The sequence below is a fragment of the Spinacia oleracea genome, chromosome 4 (genome assembly GCF_020520425.1).
Source record: "Spinacia oleracea cultivar Varoflay chromosome 4, BTI_SOV_V1, whole genome shotgun sequence".
Lineage (NCBI taxonomy): Eukaryota > Viridiplantae > Streptophyta > Magnoliopsida > Caryophyllales > Amaranthaceae > Spinacia > Spinacia oleracea.
In genome coordinates, this window is record NC_079490.1 from 42,111,890 (window position 1) to 42,129,702 (window position 17,813).

Consider the following 17,813-nt stretch of genomic DNA (forward strand, 5'->3'; position numbering starts at 1 on the left):
GGGCGAGCCTGTTTTTTTTTTTTTAAGAATTTATTTTCTTTCGAGGGATGCTCGGATTCAGTTACAACCTGAACGTGGGTTGACAACGTGCTTAGACGGACCATTGTCTCGTGGTCATCATCTTTCATCTTTCATGGTCTTGAGCTAGTCTTTACGGCTCAATTTTGCCACTACTTGGGTCCTTGATTAGGGGACTACGTATAGGTATCGACGGCGACCTTTGTCTTCAGGTCGTAAACCGATTTTATCTTTTGAGACATCCAGACACGGGACTTCGTACAGCGTAGTCTGGCAATATTGTTTTACCTTTGCATAATATATATTTTCTTTCGAGCCCCCAAGCACTCGTGCTTGACGGTCATTTCTTGTTGAAGAGGTTCCTTGGGGATACGCATTCTTTAATGTCCTTGATCGTGTTTGGGATTGTGCTCGTAAGTGCGAGCGATCTTTGTAGTGGTGTGCTACTCTTAGCAAAGCCGTGAGGTGCGACTTTCATTAAAGAAATCGGCAATTTTCGAGTTGGATAGATACGGCAGGGCCCTATAGAAATCAGGGGGGCCTTTTTGGGTCTAGGATCATTTTCGGCGCCCATGCCTGGGCGTTAAAGGTTTCGGCGCCCAGCGCTGGGCGCTGAAAATAATTTCTGGCGAGGTTTGTTGATCACACAGTTGGCCTCTTGTTCGTTCGTTTTCTTTTTTTTTTCTTTTGAACGCGTTCGTAAATGTTTAGAAAAGATGATATGTATGTGCGAACGAGCGTTCATAGAATTGCCGTTGTGTGCGGTCCATTAATCAGTTTGCTTGAATCAATTTTTTTTTTTGAGCAATGACTGATTTTGAATAGTTTGCTTAGAAGCTTGGTAGGGTTCAGACCCATTCATGAAGTGGGCTCAAACATCGTGCCCTTTCGATTGTTCAAACATTTGCTTAGGGATTTTTTTATTTTGCTATGGTTGTTTCGTATCTTGGAGCCCCCAAGTATGCATGTTGGGATGCTTCCTTTTGGCGTACGATTTTTTGTAGGTTCCACTCGTGTAGGTGCGAGCTATCCCTTCCGTGGTAGGTAATATTTTGCTACCTTTAATCCTTAATGTAGAAGTCGTGTGGTTTGCATTTGGGCGATAAGTAGTCTTTGCCTCTTACTCTTGGTCGTGCCCGCATTAGTGCAATGTGCCTTACTTTTTTTTAGACTTGTACGGTGGGATGGTTGAACTTATGGTGCAACGTAGGCTTGTGTGGCCTAACAGCGTGTCTTAGAACATTCCTCCAGGTGTTGGGATATCATTTTTTTGCATTGGAGTACTTTCTCACGCCTCGTTTAGGTGCCCGAACAAGTGTAGCATCTTCGGCGTGGGTATGCACGGCTTATTACTTCGTTCGATGCGAGGATTCATAGGTGTTTCTTTCTTATTTTTACATCTGGGAAAAACTTGGCTAGCAGAAAGAATCAGCGCCCAGGCTGGGGCGTTAAAGATATCGGCGCCCAGCTCTGGGCGTTGAAAATGATTTCTGGGTATATTCTGAGAGTTCTTATCCTTGATTTTTCTTTCGCTTTTGCTTTGGAACGACGTAGACTGTGTAACGGGCGCTTATAGGGCGAGCGTTAGGTGCAGTAGTTTGATCGGAGTTTTCAGTTACCCTTGTTAGTGGGGTGATTTTTTATATATTCTAAGTAGTGCTTAGAATTTGGGAGGGGTTGTAGCCATTCTAAGGTTTGTTTTACACGATTAAAGCTTAAGATTGTGCCCCTATGACGTGTGTATAGCATTAGCGTCGAGAATTTGCGATAAAATCGTCATTTCAAGTATTTTTAGAGTGTTTTTCTCAAGCCCCCAATTGTAGCTACGGGATTGGCTTGGTGCTATAATGCTTGGCATACGTTTTTATGCATTCATGGTGACATGGATCATGAATAGTTTGAACCAGACTCGTTTAGTGCAAGTTACGTTTGAGTAGTGGTTTGCTACTTCTCTTGTAAATGTCGTATTGTGCGACATTGCCATGGTCAAGGTAGTCACATGTTGAAGTGTGCCTTGTCCAAAAGCTAGGTACCTTTCTTTACCCATAATCATATTTAGAAATCATTTTGACTCACTTGCAACATCGAGATAAATGCATACTTAGATTAAACCAACGACACTTTATTATGTTCGAAGAAATTATTTGAAAATTATTTGAGATCCGAGTCCTACTGTGTAAAATCCGAGGTGTCCTAAGTAAGTTGACTTATAGAAGGCTTCGTACAGGATTACATGAGTGAATCAAAATACTGTTACGATTATTGGAATGCTGTCTAAGGATTTGCTGGAAGCCAGGGTGCAGGCGTCAAGATATTACTTGCGCCCGTGTGGCACATGCTTTGGGCTTTTAGGGCCATCTTTTCCAGAATTGCGGGAATATAAACCGTTTTTTAAATTGACTTTGATTTACTTGGTGTATGTCTGTACAAAAGGTCAAGGTATACTTAGTTCTTTCCCTAGCTCTTTCATTTCAATTTTTAACCCCCAGCTGCTGTTATGTCTTCCCATTAATGATGCTTTTCAGATTTCGATTTTAGATGCCCGTGTCATCTGTCTGAGTAGGGTGAGCCTTGGTTAAGTGTCAAGTCCTATTGACAATGTCTGATTTTTTTCAAAGGGTGCAAGCATTTGAATCACCATATGTCATATGTCTGAGTAGGGTGAGCCTTGGTTAAGTGTCAAGTCCCGTGCAAGCATTTGAATCACCATGAACGGGTGCCCTGAGCTCGAAGGAACGATGGGGCGATGTCGTAGAACAATCCTCTTTATTGCAAGCTTACTGCCTTTACTACTTGTTGGCGATTATGACTGTGTCTAGTTTTGGAAGAAGGTCTTTAAATGAGTTAGTTCGCTTCAGGGAGGGTCAAGTCGAGTACTTTAGAGGTCATGGACGCTTGCGCTAGCCCCCATTCAATTGAGGCAAAGCGATCTTTTAAGTCTTGGCTAAGTGCCTAGGAGTGTGAGTGCTCCTTCTGGCAAGGGTACGTGCCCTTATTATTTTTCGATGTGTGCTCATTTTGGCATCTTGATGACTTGGATTCTTCTTCGTGCTTTCAATTTTTTCTTTCGACTTGGGTTGCAAATAATTAAATTTTAATAAGGGACTCTATTTCTTATTCTTGTTAATCTATAGGCTTTAACATTTTTGCAAATTGGTTGGACCGAATCATGGATTGCCTACGTATCCGCCTTAAATAAATTTAATTTGGAATCAGGTCTTGCGTAGTTCTTAGCCAGAAAATGGTTTCGTAGAATGCTGATTTTAAACAAGTGCGTTCGAGTGGAATCGTAATGTTTGAAATAGGGTGAAATAAGTGAAGTTTATTATTATTTTAATCTGCCGCTTTGCCGTAAGCCAAAATTTTGTTTTATTTTTTTAAGTACATGTATTTGCACAAAAATCTTTTCATGTGTTTTTTGGTACGTATATCTGAATACGTGTTGTACCCCTCCAAGTGTTCGTTATTTTTCCGTGCATGTGCGGATAAAATGACGAGCACTTCTGGACAAAATTTGGCAAGCAAAGAGAATCAGCGCCCAGGCTGGGGCGTTTAAGATTTCGGCGCCCAGCTGTGGGCGCTGAAAATGATTTCTGGGCGGATCTTTTTTTTTTTGGTGCGCTAAATGCTTCTTTTTCTTTTTAGACGAACTTTTAAAGGCGCTTTGCAAAGTTTGCTTTTTTATTATTTATTATTTATTTGTACTTTTCATTTGTCTTCTTTTTTTATTCGTGACTCAAGACGGTTTGAAAGATGGGTTGAATGCGATAGGATAATTTGTATAGGTATTGGTCAAGCATGAGGATTACATCTGCTAGGAGTCACAATTTGCAGCCTCAAGCTAGTGTCATGAGTTTACATCAACCAAGGTCAATGAGTAGCATGGGGACGGCTCAAGGGTATATCAACAGGATGTATTCAAACAAGCTATATGGTCATTATGCTAACGGTGATGTAAGAGCAGGATTTGGAAATAATGGGTATGACGCACGTGTCAATGGCCGTACGTGGTTTGCGGTTGATAACAAGTTCAAGAGTCGAGGTAATGGTTTCTTGGGTTATGGCAATGAGAACATGGATGGGTTAAATGAGCTGAACAGGGGCCCAGAGCGAAGGCGTCTAAGAACATAAGGATTGGAAAGGGTAGACATCGTAGAACTTTATGTAGTTTTTGTGACATGATTTGGATTGGTTGACTCAATTCTTGTCCTTCTTTTACTTGGGTAAATTTCGTACTTTGGGAGGTACGAGCTAAGTATTTCATGGCTCGTTCTTTTCGCTCTTCCTTTTCTCTTTCTCTTTAAGTATTTCATGGCTCTTTTCGCTCTCCCTTTTCTCTTTCTATTTTTTCTTTTTGCTTCGGATTTCTCCCCAACATAAATCCTTCAATATTTTTATTTGGGCTAAGAGGTAGATGGTTGTGGTCTTTGAGTCACGAGGCGAGACTGAGTGAGCCTCGTTTGGTAGGCCTATAGTGGACCTTTTAATTTTAGCGGGCCTAGGGTGGACCTTTAAATTGTCTTACTTTGCAAGTGTATTTAGTCGTTTCTTAAAATGTGCAAATAACGTAGATTCAAAATGTTGCTTCTACCTTATTGAAATTTAACGAAAGAATTACATCGAAAATAATTTTTGCTTCTTTTCAGATTCCAATTTTCGGGATTTAATTGGAAGTTGCGATTTAGACTCGAACTTTCATTAATTTTTCTGATTATAACCCGTGTAGGAATACAAGGAGTTGCCTAGACTCAAAGTAATGACGTGGCGTAAACCTGTAATACTTGACCAAGAAACTTTCAGACTTAGGCTAATTGGACCATAACTTGCGTTGGTTGACACTTTAGATTTTAACCCTTGGGTGTTCATTTGTCATGCGCCATTTGCTTAATGTTGGCAAGGTAGTTAGTTGGGGAGATCGAATTTTTATTTTTGCAAGACTAGAATCATTAGTGCGGCTTCCCTCTTAGTGTGTATTGCTTTACCCCAATGGTAGCCTTATGGCATGCCGATTTGGGTATTTTCATGGTTGGTCATGTTGCATTCATGGAAAATCTTTTAGTCCGTACTTAGGAGTATTTAAAGGAGCGAGTGGCTCGAGAGGACTATGATAGTCGTGACCCAATGTGATCATAAGCCTTGAGGCCATTAATTTTTGCTAATGGTATTGACACCTTAGGCTCACTTTGGGGGGTTGTGCGACTATGGGGGAACGATTTTCAGAATGTGACTGTTTCCATTTTCCAAATACTATAATATATTATTTTTATTGGTGAGAGAGAGTATTGAGGCCGTAGATTCTTAGCAAGGGACGACAATTACATATGGGTGCTTATTGACTTAAATGTTAGGAAGGGAGACTCAATATGGTTTAACCTTTTAACTTGCAGAACGACACCAAGTATTAGGACCGATTCTATGGATAAGACAACTAAGACTTAGGATTTAGATTGTACTTTGGCATAGCCTAGTCTAGACTCGGATTTATTTATTTTATTCGAACATTATTTTTCCTTGAAGACTCTATTTGAACATTATTTTTTGAATTCTTTGCCCATGTGACATTCAAAGTTATTTAGATTAGCATGCTCGGTTTTGGTGCCGAACATTGTTATCATAAGAGGCCTAACAACGACACAAAGAGTTATTTTTATGTCGTCATAAGTCGCTTTTAGAATCGAGTGCCTTTCATACGCTCTTGCAGCAAATTTTACGAATGGTTTTTTTTTGCTACATATTTTTTGTGCGGGCACCGAGGCTGCTGCGCCTGACCAAAAGGCAAGGCAGCAACTTCAGCGCCCAGCGTAGGGCGTGAGAAATTTTGGCGCCCAGCCAGGGGCGTTGAAAATGCGTCCCTAGGCTGGTTCTCGTTTTCAGTTTTCGTCTACTTTTGTTTTTGCAACTTTAATTTTGCGTGCTTGCCTTATAACGTCCTTTACGCGTTGTGCATCGTTTGTGGGATTCGTTACAGGCCATCCCGAGCGTCGCTTATTTTTGTGGCGATCGTTCGGGTTTGCGGAACACGTATTTTGATATAACTCTTTGGCCAATTGGTTTATGAATGTTTGGGCAATTTTTTAAGGTCGTTGGTTTTCTAGGATTGTTTGTCACACACAATCACATATTTCGCTACACATAACTAACATTACATCATGAGGCAATAATAATATGTCATGTAGTTTATGATAGGCTTCTATGGGTAGTATTTGCGCCTGGCTTGGTACCGCTTCTATCGTAGATCCAACACATGCCCCGGTCGAGGTAGTGCCTTCAACAGACGAATTTCTCCCAAGAGGCCAATCACGATGTAAGCCAAGGGGGCATGCACCAATGAGAGGTACCTAATGGGCGAGCGATTGGGTTTGGGACGGGTGAGCTACTAGCGAAAGTGCCGAGTGGAAAACATTCGAAGCGTATACACCCCCCGGTTGGCGATGGGTATCCTTAGTCCCAACTCCCGAGATGAAACATCCAAGGGAGCCAAGATTCGTTATGCGGTTCTGTCCGTTCACATTAATATGCTGATTTTCAGGTCGTCCCAACTTGATGGGAAAATAAACGCAGGGTAGGATCGTTTCACCCTTCGGCTATTTTGATTACCTACGAGCACGAGTATTTCCTTCACTATCCCCAGTGGAGTCGCCATTGTGAGGGGGTCGAAAAAGCGCGAGGCTAATGCGTGACCTCGTCCCTCGTGGGTGTGACGTTTCTTTTTGTCAAATCAAGTGTAATTGGATTTCCAGTGAGTTTACACCCAATTAACTAGTAATATAGGAGTCGCCATTCAGTTTTTAACGACAATGAGAAAAACTGACAAAACCCAGTTATCGTGACATAAAGGGAGTGCAATTATGTTTGACCACGACGGCCATAGGTTCCCTTGTGATCCATGGTGTGGGGATCTCTCAACATACACCCGCAAGGTAGAGATTGAGGGTTCGGGGGACTGTAACTACCGAGAGGAGTACTCGCTCGTCGATAAATCCAGAGGCAGGATATCCTTACTAGCTCAGCATAAATAATTGAAGGGACATGCGTTAACTATTAAACTAATCTGAGTTGATTTTAACAATATGCAACATATAATACTAGATCGATCGCGATTATCTGATTTAGATTGTTTTAAGGGACCTAGCATGATAATCCAATTTCCCAAAATATTATCTTTATTAGGCGTGATAGAACAATCAGATTTAATTAGTTTAACAGTTCATAATAGGGCGAGGAAAGCAATTAAATCATGGAAAGGGACACATTACGACGCACCCTTGAGAGGTGCGTCACGGTTCTCAGAAAACTAACCACTTTGACTTTGCTATTTCTCCTTTTATTTAACGAATCTCAAGTTACGGGACAGGATACGTTCTGTTCGATTTTTGGATCGATTGCGACAGAACGCGTGATCAATTTCGTAGCGTGAGGCTTAGGCTTAGGGGTTGGAGTTAATACTCAGAATATGAATTGTGTGTGTTGTTTTATTTTCACGTCGAATTTGGGCTATATTTATAGAAAAGAGTTTGTGGAAAGATAGAATTGTAGAACTCTAATCCACGAGGAATTAGGAAAGAACACGTCTCAGGTATTTTCAGCGCCTAGGGCTGGGCGCCGAAGATTTCGGCGCCCAGAGCCAGGCGTTGAAAATAGGGTCTGGGCCGTTTCTTTGTCAGATTCGGACTCTTAGAATCCGGAGTGTATGAGACTTAATCGAGTCTTTTAGTGGGTATTAATTTTATGATGGAATGCATCTGGGCCCGTTACGAACTCTAGGCTCGTTAGGATTTTAATTAATACGTAACTCTTATTTTCGAATCGTATTAGGAACAGGATTCTCTCGCAATTTCTATCTTATTTAGGATTTATGTTGGAGTGCAACACCTAATTCTGACAGGTTTCTATCTTTTATGACTTGCCACTTTTAACAACTACCCATTACGGCAGCTACTATTTTTAGCAGGTTGCCATAAATGGCAGGTTTCTATAAATAGCAGGTTTCGGGTGAAATGAAAAGGGGATTGAGATTCGTTATTTTATTGGAGATGCGTTATCAAGTGGAGATTTATATTCTCATCATCGAACCTTCCCTTTCGGGAATGGGGACAAAAGTAGGTGTCTACACCCACCGAAAAGTCGTCCATGAAAACTTCCATTTCTTCCTCGAGCATGTCACCAAAGATACTCATCATGCATCTTTGGAACGTCCCGGGGGCATTGCAAAGCCCGAAAGGCATCCTCCTATAGGCAAATTTCCCATAAGGGCAAGTAAATGTAATTTTCTCTTGGTGTTCCGGATTATACCCATCAAAAAGCTAAAATACTTGGGTTTGGTTAGCCGTTCAAGCATTTGATCAATAAATGGTAAAGGAAAGTGGTCTTTTTTAGTAGAAAGATTGAGTTGGCGATAGTCGATACACATGCGCCACCCGGTTACGGTGCGGGTGAAAATGAGCTCTCCATGTGCATTCTTCACTACCGTCATCCCACCCTTCTTGGGGACAACATGGACCGGGGATACCCATCGACTATTTGAAATAGGATAGATAATCTCGACCGCCAAAAGTTTCATGATTTTCTTCTTAACCACCTCTCCCATAGGTGGATTAAGTGTTCTTTGCCTTTCAAGATATGGGACGGCATCGTCCTCAAGCTCGATATGACGCATGCAAAATGTTGGGCTAACACCTTTCAAATCATCAATGGTGTAGCCCAAAGCCCTTTGATGACGTTTCAAAACATTAGTGAGCTTGAGCACTTTCTCTTCGTCCAAAGAAGAGTTGATAATAACGGGGTAAGAAGAATTTGGACCGAGAAAGACATACCTTAAGCTCGAAGGTAGAGGTTTTAGCTCTACCTTAGGAGCTTCCTTACCGATTCGGCATTCATGACTATCCGAAGCTTCATTTTAATCAAGCACAATCAAGCATTGCTCCGATTGAGCGCAAGGTGAGGTAGAATCCAATAGTTCCTTGTAGTTGGCCTCTTCAACCACGAAATCACCTAAGCCTTCTCTATTCAAAAGAGCAAACTCAAGTGGATCGTTAGTAGTGAGCAACTGCTCATGCATGTCATGCACTAAGGGATCAAGAGAGTCGACCAAGAAACATTTCTCATTAGTACAACTAGGATAACTCATGGCCTTATTCAAGTAAAAAAACAAACTATCCTTCCCAACTTTCAAAGTAATTTTCCCTTGCTTGACAACAATAATGGCCCCCGCCGTGGCCAAAAATGGGAGACCAAGAATAATAGGGACATGCACGTCCTCATCTATGTCTAGGACCACAAAATCGACGGGGATCACAAATCCACCAACTCTCAAGGGTACATCCTCAATCATGCCAATAGGGTATTTGACCGAACGGTCGGCAAGTTGCAATGTAATGTTGGTTGGGACAAGATCACCAACTTCAAGCTTGGTATACTCCGAATAACGCATTAGACTAACACTAGCACCCAAATCACACAAGCATTGCTTATTTCTAGCATCTTAATAGCACAAGGGATAGAAAAACTACCCGGGTCTTTGAGTTTGGGTGGCATTTGGTTAAGAATAATAGCACTACAATTTTCGGTGAGATTCACCGTCTCCTTTACGTCACAATCTCGCTTCCCACTCAAGATTTCCTTAAGAAATCTTGAGTAGGTTGGCATTTGTTTCAACGCATCCGTAAAGGAGATAGTGATATGCAATTTTCGAAGAACATCAAGGAATTTGGAGAATTGCACATCTAACTTGTGCCTTATGAATCTTTGGGGATAGGGAAGTTTAGGAGTGGAGAGAGGTAGAAGAGTTGCCTCTTTTGGCATAGGAGTATCACACACATCATCGATGGGAGGCTCCTCTTCTATCGCATCATTGTCGCTAGACTCAATGACTCCCTTTTGATTCTTCCCATTGGACTTAGAAACCTTATTAGCTCTAAGAACATCATCTAAAATCCTCCCACTCCTTGTCACTATGGCATTCATTTTCTTTGGAACTTGACTTTGGGGTGGGAGACTAGTATGCGAATGATGTTCCTTAATGGTATTAGCAAGTTGAGCTAATTGGGTTTCAATCATCTTCAAGTGAGTGTTGGATTGCTTAAATCCATCCTCAAACTCAACATTCTTCTTGACTTGCGCCCCCACAAACAACTTCATGAGAGCCTCAAGGTTAGACTTGAGATGCGGGAGCGGTGGAGGTGCATTTCCATAACCACTAAGGTTTGGTTGATATTGGTTGCCATAGGTCCTCGGTCCATTGAATCCGGGAGGTGGATATTGAGAAACACCATATGAACCTCCCGAGTTCAAAGGATAACCCCCACTAGAGGCACCCCTAAATTGCCCATAAGAGTAGTTGTAACCCCCTCCACCTTGATGGTTGGGATTATAACTACCTTGATTGTATTGGCTTTGATTGCAAAGACCTTGAGATTGGCCATAGGGTGCTTGGCCTTGATATCCTTGCGCCCTATAGCCACCTCGGCCTTGGCTATCATACCCACTTCCTTGGCCATAGCTGTAATACCTCGTATTTTTCTATTATTATAAATATATTTTATTATATTTATAAAGCATTTCGTTGTATTTTTATAAATTAATTTCATTTAATGAGAATTAAATGCGCGTTTATTTTTAATTAATATAAATATTAATTATTTCGAAAACCGTAGTTTTTTTTATTAAATAATTTTTTTTTTTATTAAATATATTTTTTTATAAATATATTATAAAATAAATTCAAAGAATTTATTTTGTCGGGATTTGTTCGGTCGTATTTCAAAAACGAATTTAATAAACTTAAAGCGCGGTCGTTTTGTTTTAATTAAACTCAACAAAGCTTGCAAGGAATTTAATGAACTAAGCCCGAAAGCAAGCCCAACTCAAATTACCCTAACCTAGCCCACAAAGGAGAGGAACCTATAAATAAGACCTCATGTCAAACCCTCACAACCAAAAATTCAGAAATCTCTCTCTCTCTCCTTTTCCCCTCTCCATGCAGCACACTCAACCACACTCCCTCTCTCTTCGTCGCCCTTGCTTGCGGCGTAAGGCAGCCAGCCCGTCCCTCTCGCCTCCCGCAGCCGCAGCGTAGCGCATTGTGCCTGCGTGCTGTGCGGTGGTGCCTTGTTGCTCGCCCTCGTCCCGCGTCGCGTCGCAGCACAACAGCAGTGTTGTGTGTGCGCGCGCTGTGTCCCGCCTGTGCCCAGCACTTCTCGCCTGTCCCTTGCACGCACGTTGTGCCGCGTGTGTGTGCCTTGCTGTGCCCAGCGCCCTCGTCGCCCCTCTAGTCCCTTTACGCGCGCGCGCCACTGCTGCTTGCGGTGCGTGTTGCGTATGGTTGTTGTTGCGTTGTTTGTGCGACGCACACGCACACAACACAAGTAATTGTTGTGTGTGTGTGTGTTGTCAATTGGAAAGATCAAATTTTGTTTTCAAAAATATTAATTTTCAGTTTTAAATCAATTTAATTGTTGTGATTAATTTAATTATTGGATTGTTTAGATTAATTAAAACGGTTATGACCACCGTATTGGGTTAGTATTGTGTTTTAATTAAAGAAATTGATTTTGATGATTGAAATTATGATTTTCAGATTTTATGTGTTTATAAAGTATGGATTTTTGAAGTCAAAACATGTTTTCGGATTAAACTATTGCTAGGGTTTTGGTTTCAAATTGATTGAGCGATTGATTTACATAATTTAATAACAATTTAAATTATGGGAATCAATCTAAATTTTCAGATTGTTTATAAGCTTTAAAAAGTTGATTTTTAATGGTTTTAAAGCTAAAAAATCAAAGTTTTTATGTTAGGACTTGAGTTGACTATTTGAGACTATTAAATTACCATTTAATGAATGATTTTTAACTAAACTAATATCTTTAGTTTCTTAAATAGTTGCTGGAAATTTAGTATACATGGATAATAATTTAGTTCTCTTATTTTGTTTTATAGGAGTAGATTTCTAGTGAGTCGTGATTCGCACAGTGGCCCCCGTACTTAGGTATTCCAGGTACGTACAAGACTAGGGTGACCACGCATCCCTTGAGGACTTTGTGAAGTGTATTGAATGCGAATCATGTGAACTTATATGCTATGAATTCATGTTTGATGATTGGGAATGATTATGTTGTTATGAATTCATGTTTAATGTTGAGAAAGAGTATGTTATTACTATTGTTGAATCTATGTGAAGGAGCATGTTATGAATTGAATTATGCTTTATAGATTTTATTGAACTATCATGTTATGGACTTTTATAATCGTTGAATTATGTCAAGCATGTTGTTCAAGTTGGTTTGCATGTATGAGTAGTGCGCATGCAAGTTGTTATTATTATTATGCTATAATACAGGATGTCTAGCATAATTATTGAGCCAGTCGAATATTGCCAGTGAGCAATATATATTCTACCAAAGGGGTAGAATATGTTAGAGAGTCTATGTGAATTGAATTAAGGACAATTCGTGCTAAGGGTACACCCCGCTTGTTAATAGGAAATGTCGGGTTATCTCAAACAATGTTTTGAGAAGGAACAATGGGAGTAATTTCACTTGATTCTATGTTTGATCACAAGTCCTAAAGAAGTAAAATAATGAAGTGTCGTTGTTGAATTGTTTAATTGATGAATTGTTTGCAAGTTATGTCTTGTGTAGAGTCTTGAGTCGCCTTGAACATTACATACTAATTAACGTAAAGTGTAACCTAAAAGAGCTTCAAAACTCTTGGAACGTATATACCTTGAGTATGAACCATGGGGGGAGTCTTGCCGGAAAACTTGTACTCCTAGAATGATACAAGACGTTGTTTCATTCTCTTTTATGCCGTTGCGCATTGGAATTCCTGTCGGTATGGCCCGATTGTCGGTAGTAGCCCGACTTATTTTGGTGTATGGTTGGCTCCCATCACCCTTTTCTTTCCTTTTGAGGATACTTTACTTTACCCGTTCGAAGCTACTTTTTATTAATCTGTGAGTCAAGAGTCTTATCATGTGTCGAGTTTTGTCTCCATATTTATCTGTCTATTAAATGGCTTTTGCATGTTGATTATTTAATTGTCGAGTGAAGCATGTTAGGATAGAATGTTATTCTAGCTTGTTCGTACTCAACTTTTGCTGACTCCGTGCTTCATGTCTTCTGATCATGGCCTTCGCCTTAATGACCCTATGATGATCCATCAATTGCATTTGCGTTGTTGGGGAGTAGATTTTCAATAAGCAGGTTTGTAGAGATAACTTGCGGGAAAAGTTATCATGGGATTCGAGTTGAGAGTTTATTCTTCCGTAATACTTAAACTCTATTTTTATTTCAAAGTCATGACTACTACTATTTTCAGTTAATGGATTTCAAACGATTTGTTTTAGTTTGGGCCTAAACGGTTCCAACTTCTTTTAATAACCATTAACTATTTATTTAATATGTTTTGAAAGTTAGTTAATTCCGCTGCGTAATTCTGGTAAATAGCCTTAGCCGTTATCACGGTGGCGGTAATATCTTGGTAATTCCTATGTTTTGAGTCGGAAAATATTTTATAAAAAGCAAGGAATTATTAGGGTGTTACAAAGTGGTATTTGCAGAGCTCTAGTTTGAGAGCTGCTTTGCATTAATTAATAGTGCAAAGTGGTAACTCCTTAAACTACGATTGCGGAACTTTAGGATTTTCATAAACTTTTTTCCTAAAGTCAAAACGTTATTTATGAGTACTCAAAATTTTGAAAATACCAATTATTTCTAGTATTTGAAAATTAATTTAAATTTCGAATTTTTTTTTTTTTTGGAGTTTCCGAAATATTTTCGGATTTTTCAAAAAAAAAAAAATAAATAATTATTTTCGGATTTTTCCGAACTTTCGAAAAAAAATTAATAATAAAATATTTTTCGAAAATTCCGAATTATTTATTTGTTTATTTATTTATTGAATTCTTTTAATTATTGTTGAAAATAATCGAATTAATTAAATTATTCGATTAATTATTTTAAATTTTTGATTTTAATTTTTAATAATTTCGTGTATATTTGAAGTTATTTATTTAAATTAATTTCGAAAATTTTTATTTCTTTTCTAAGTGAGGAATGGGTAGAATAAGAAAGGTATAATTAGTCTAAGTATGTGTGGTTAAGTATGCCTTTCTAATCAAGTGTTTATGTGACTATGCCTTGATGTTGTGATCTTTTAATTAAAGTTTGATCATGTTTTGTTTTGCTTTATGTGATTAATTGCATCACGATTCATGATTAAGCATGTACTTGTGCATTGAAATTGTATGGCTCAACGAACTTACTTTGTTTTTGGAACACTTTAGTAAGATTTAGTAGTTGTTAACTTTCAGGATTAAGATGTTGATTTCAAAGTACGCAAATCTAGGGAACCTAGAGAAGCTAGACTGTGAGACCCCACACATTTATGTCAAGAAGATTGAGTTTGCCTGCAATTACTTTGCTACAGTGAAGAACCTACCTGAACTAAGAAAGAAAGATGTTATGGCAGAAATGGGTATTCATTGCTTACCTTCCAAGAACCCATACATAGAGCTTAAGAACCAATTTCGGGATATGCATATGGAAAATGGTATTCCTAATTACTACAAGTATGGTACTCCAGATGGTAGATGGAGATATGATTTGGAGATTATGACTACAATTATAGAACTTGCGGAGGAATGCTTTGATGATGGTAAGACGGTAGAGAACATCAACCTTACATGATTAGATCATGATACAAAGACTCAGATGGATGAGGATAGTGATGATGATGTTGTTGAGATTGAGAACCCTAATCCTATCATTCCTGAACCCACTATTGAGATCTCCACTGACACAGAAATTGAGCCTGAAATCAACAATGATGAAGTGAACAGTGTGCTACAGCAAAACAATGAGGATATAGAGTATAAGTCTGATCCGGAGGAAGACTTTGATGACTTTGAAGACCATGAGCACTCTTCACCAGTTTGTAGAGGTGGTTGGTTAGTAGAGTAGCATTTTAAGCTTTTGTAATAGCTAGTGCCTAGATTTAGTGGAGCAATAAAGTAGTACACTACTATTTATGGTTTTAGTAGTTCAGTTTTGTGGTTTTCCGAATAAAGTACGATCCAAATGATGTATTATTTTTCCATTGAAGTAATAAAATCTAGAATTCCTTCTTATATCCTTAATTCTAAGTCTATACTGTCTTTGAGCGATTATCGCGAAAGGAATTTTATGCATTTTTTCAATGAAATTGTACTTTCAAGGTGGTTCAATCTTTCACCACTTGAACTTTGTGATGCGGACTAAGGGGAAAAGCGGCCCATAAACAGGCGCCTATCCGGCTTAGGGTCCGAAATTTTTTGTATGTGCCCCAATCGAATGACTAGCTAGTGCAATTTGATAGTAAGGCAGTGTCCAACCTCAGTTGTTAAAGTTAGTCTTTTGTTTTATTCAGGAGAAGGGAAATGACTACCCAAGGAATTGCCGACGTGGTGAGGCAACTAGCTGAAGTAGTGCAGAACTTAACACAGGATAGGAATAACCAGGGAGATGATTGATGAGTCATATTTGTATAGGGTATTTTAGGCGCATTTAGGTTGCATTAATAGGCATTTATATCATTTTAGTTGCATTTAGGATCACATTTGCATAAGTTATCGTTGTCGTACTCTATTACGCCCCGTTTGTGTTTTCTTAATGTTTCAGGTGATTTTACGGTCATTTGGATGCTTTCGGAGTGTTATGAGTTGATTTGGATGATGAACGGATGGAATGTTGACTCGAGGATCATTGCATGTCTCTAGGGATAATTTTGAGTCAACAACGAAGCTAAACGCTATTTTTCTAAGCATCAAAATGGACAAGCGTTCACTCTTTTGATGATATCTCAAGTTCTACATGTCGGAATGAGACGAATTTGATTGGGCTAGAAAGTAGACTTCAAGAGCTTTCCAACGACAGGTCACACGTCCTTATAGGCATTGTAGAACAAGAGTTATGACATAAACAAGATGGCTCGACTATCCGATTCGCCCGAAGCCCAAAACGATGGCCCAATCTTCCCCTTGGGCGCGAAAACCAGCGACCCACCAGCGGGCCCGCTGGTTTCTCCGCCCAACTACTTCCACACGCGGGTTCATGCTTTCGTCTTGGTGATCGTCCAATTAAATCTTAGCTTATGTAATTGTTATCTTTTCCTATTTTGTTTAGAATTTAGGAAGCATATAAATACTTGAAAGGATTGCTTTATTTCGTTTATGCTTTATTTTTCCTTTAGGTTTCAATTCTCCTAGATTTCTAATTCACGTTCTTTTTTCTCTCTTTTCTTTTTCATGAACCATAGTTTTTCTACAAACTCCATTAATGTAATTCTTTGAGGTATTATTGATTTTCGTTTTTATTTTATTTATTGCTTTTAATTATGTTTTCATTCTTAGATTTGATTTTCATTGTTCGTTTCATGATTGAGTAGTTTCTTTTCTAGGGTTTGGGAATCCATGTTTATATTATGAATCCTTATTATTATTGTTGATGGTTTGATTATTCATTGATATTTCTAGTTGATTAGGTTTATATTGTTAATCTTTGCAATCTGATCAATTGTTTGATTAAATCATGCTAATAGGATTTAGAATCGAAAGATCGAATTTTAGAGGCTTACCTACAACTAGCAATTCTGATTATGTTAGCAATCGTACTGCATATGTTGAATTGAGAGTGTTAAGACCCGACCGTAGGATTAACTTGTGCTCTAGATAATTTGAATATTTGAGTTGTTGATGATGTTTTGATTGATTCTGAACTATGAACATGGTGAACCGTTGCCCTAGATCTTTTAGTTTATTTTTCTATTTATTTTAGTTTAAACATTGAATCCTAAATTTCGTGACATTGTTAGTTTCGCCATACCTTGGAAGCTAGATTTAAATAGCCATCTCTCTATGGATTCGACCCTGCTTACCCTACTACATTGTTAGGAGGTTTCGTTAGGATTTTATTTTTGACGGGTGTACGACAGCCTATCAAATTTTGGCGCCGTTGCCGGGGAGACGGTTTTATTTTTCTTTTTAGCTTTTATTTTTGGTGAGGCTACGTTGTATATAGTTTTTTGGTTTGTGTATAGAATTCCTTTTTTTAAAAAAAATACACATGGCTTCTATTTGTTTTCCTCAATTCGAGAATGAAGTGTTTTGGAGGTATTATTATAGACTCGGAGATTTTCTTGGTCCAAATCATCTTTTTGAACAATGGGAACTATGTATGGTGATTTATGAGGGATTGAATGAAGATACAAGATTGTTGTTGGATTCCATGAGTAGTTATATATTTGTGGAGAAGACTCCAGAAGAGTGTTGGGATTTGATTGAACAATTAGCTAGGGATACATATGAGTGGGAGATGACAATGCTTGTTGAACCTACTCTGCAAAATTTCTCTTTTCCTATTCCTCAAACTCACACCCCTCCCCCGTATTATTGTTCTTGGTGTCATTGTCATGACCATGATACTTCTCTTTGTCCCTATAGCGAGTCATATGTTAGAACTGTCAACCCTTTCCTTCGATTTAATACGCAAAATTTCCAACTCGAACCATCTTATTATGACATGAAAATCCTTTATAATGATGATGATGATGATGATGGTGGATTTTTTGAGAATCTTAGTTCATTAGAGGAAGGTTATCATTTGGCTTTTGGTACTGATGAGGAAAAGTTGGATATAACGGAGACTTTGGAGGATGAAGAATCACTAATGGTTGTAGAATCGATGGTTGAGAAACCGTTGGTTGCGAAACTTTTGGTTGACGATTTTAGTGACGAGTTTGTTCACGAGGGTGGAATTATA

The 17,813-nt window shown here is 38.9% G+C and overlaps 1 protein-coding gene and 1 pseudogene across 1 annotated transcript; both read right to left on the minus strand.

Moving 5' to 3' along the window:
* Nucleotides 1-9,145, minus strand: part of LOC130471492 (uncharacterized) — a 31,099-nt pseudogene extending 21,954 nt beyond the window's left edge.
* A 302-nt stretch (nucleotides 9,146-9,447) lies between these two features.
* Nucleotides 9,448-10,074, minus strand: LOC130471493 (uncharacterized). The gene has a single exon (XM_056841667.1). It carries the CDS (start codon nucleotides 10,072-10,074, stop codon nucleotides 9,448-9,450), a length of 627 nt encoding a protein of 208 aa, XP_056697645.1.
* Between the last annotated feature and the right edge of the window lie 7,739 nt (nucleotides 10,075-17,813).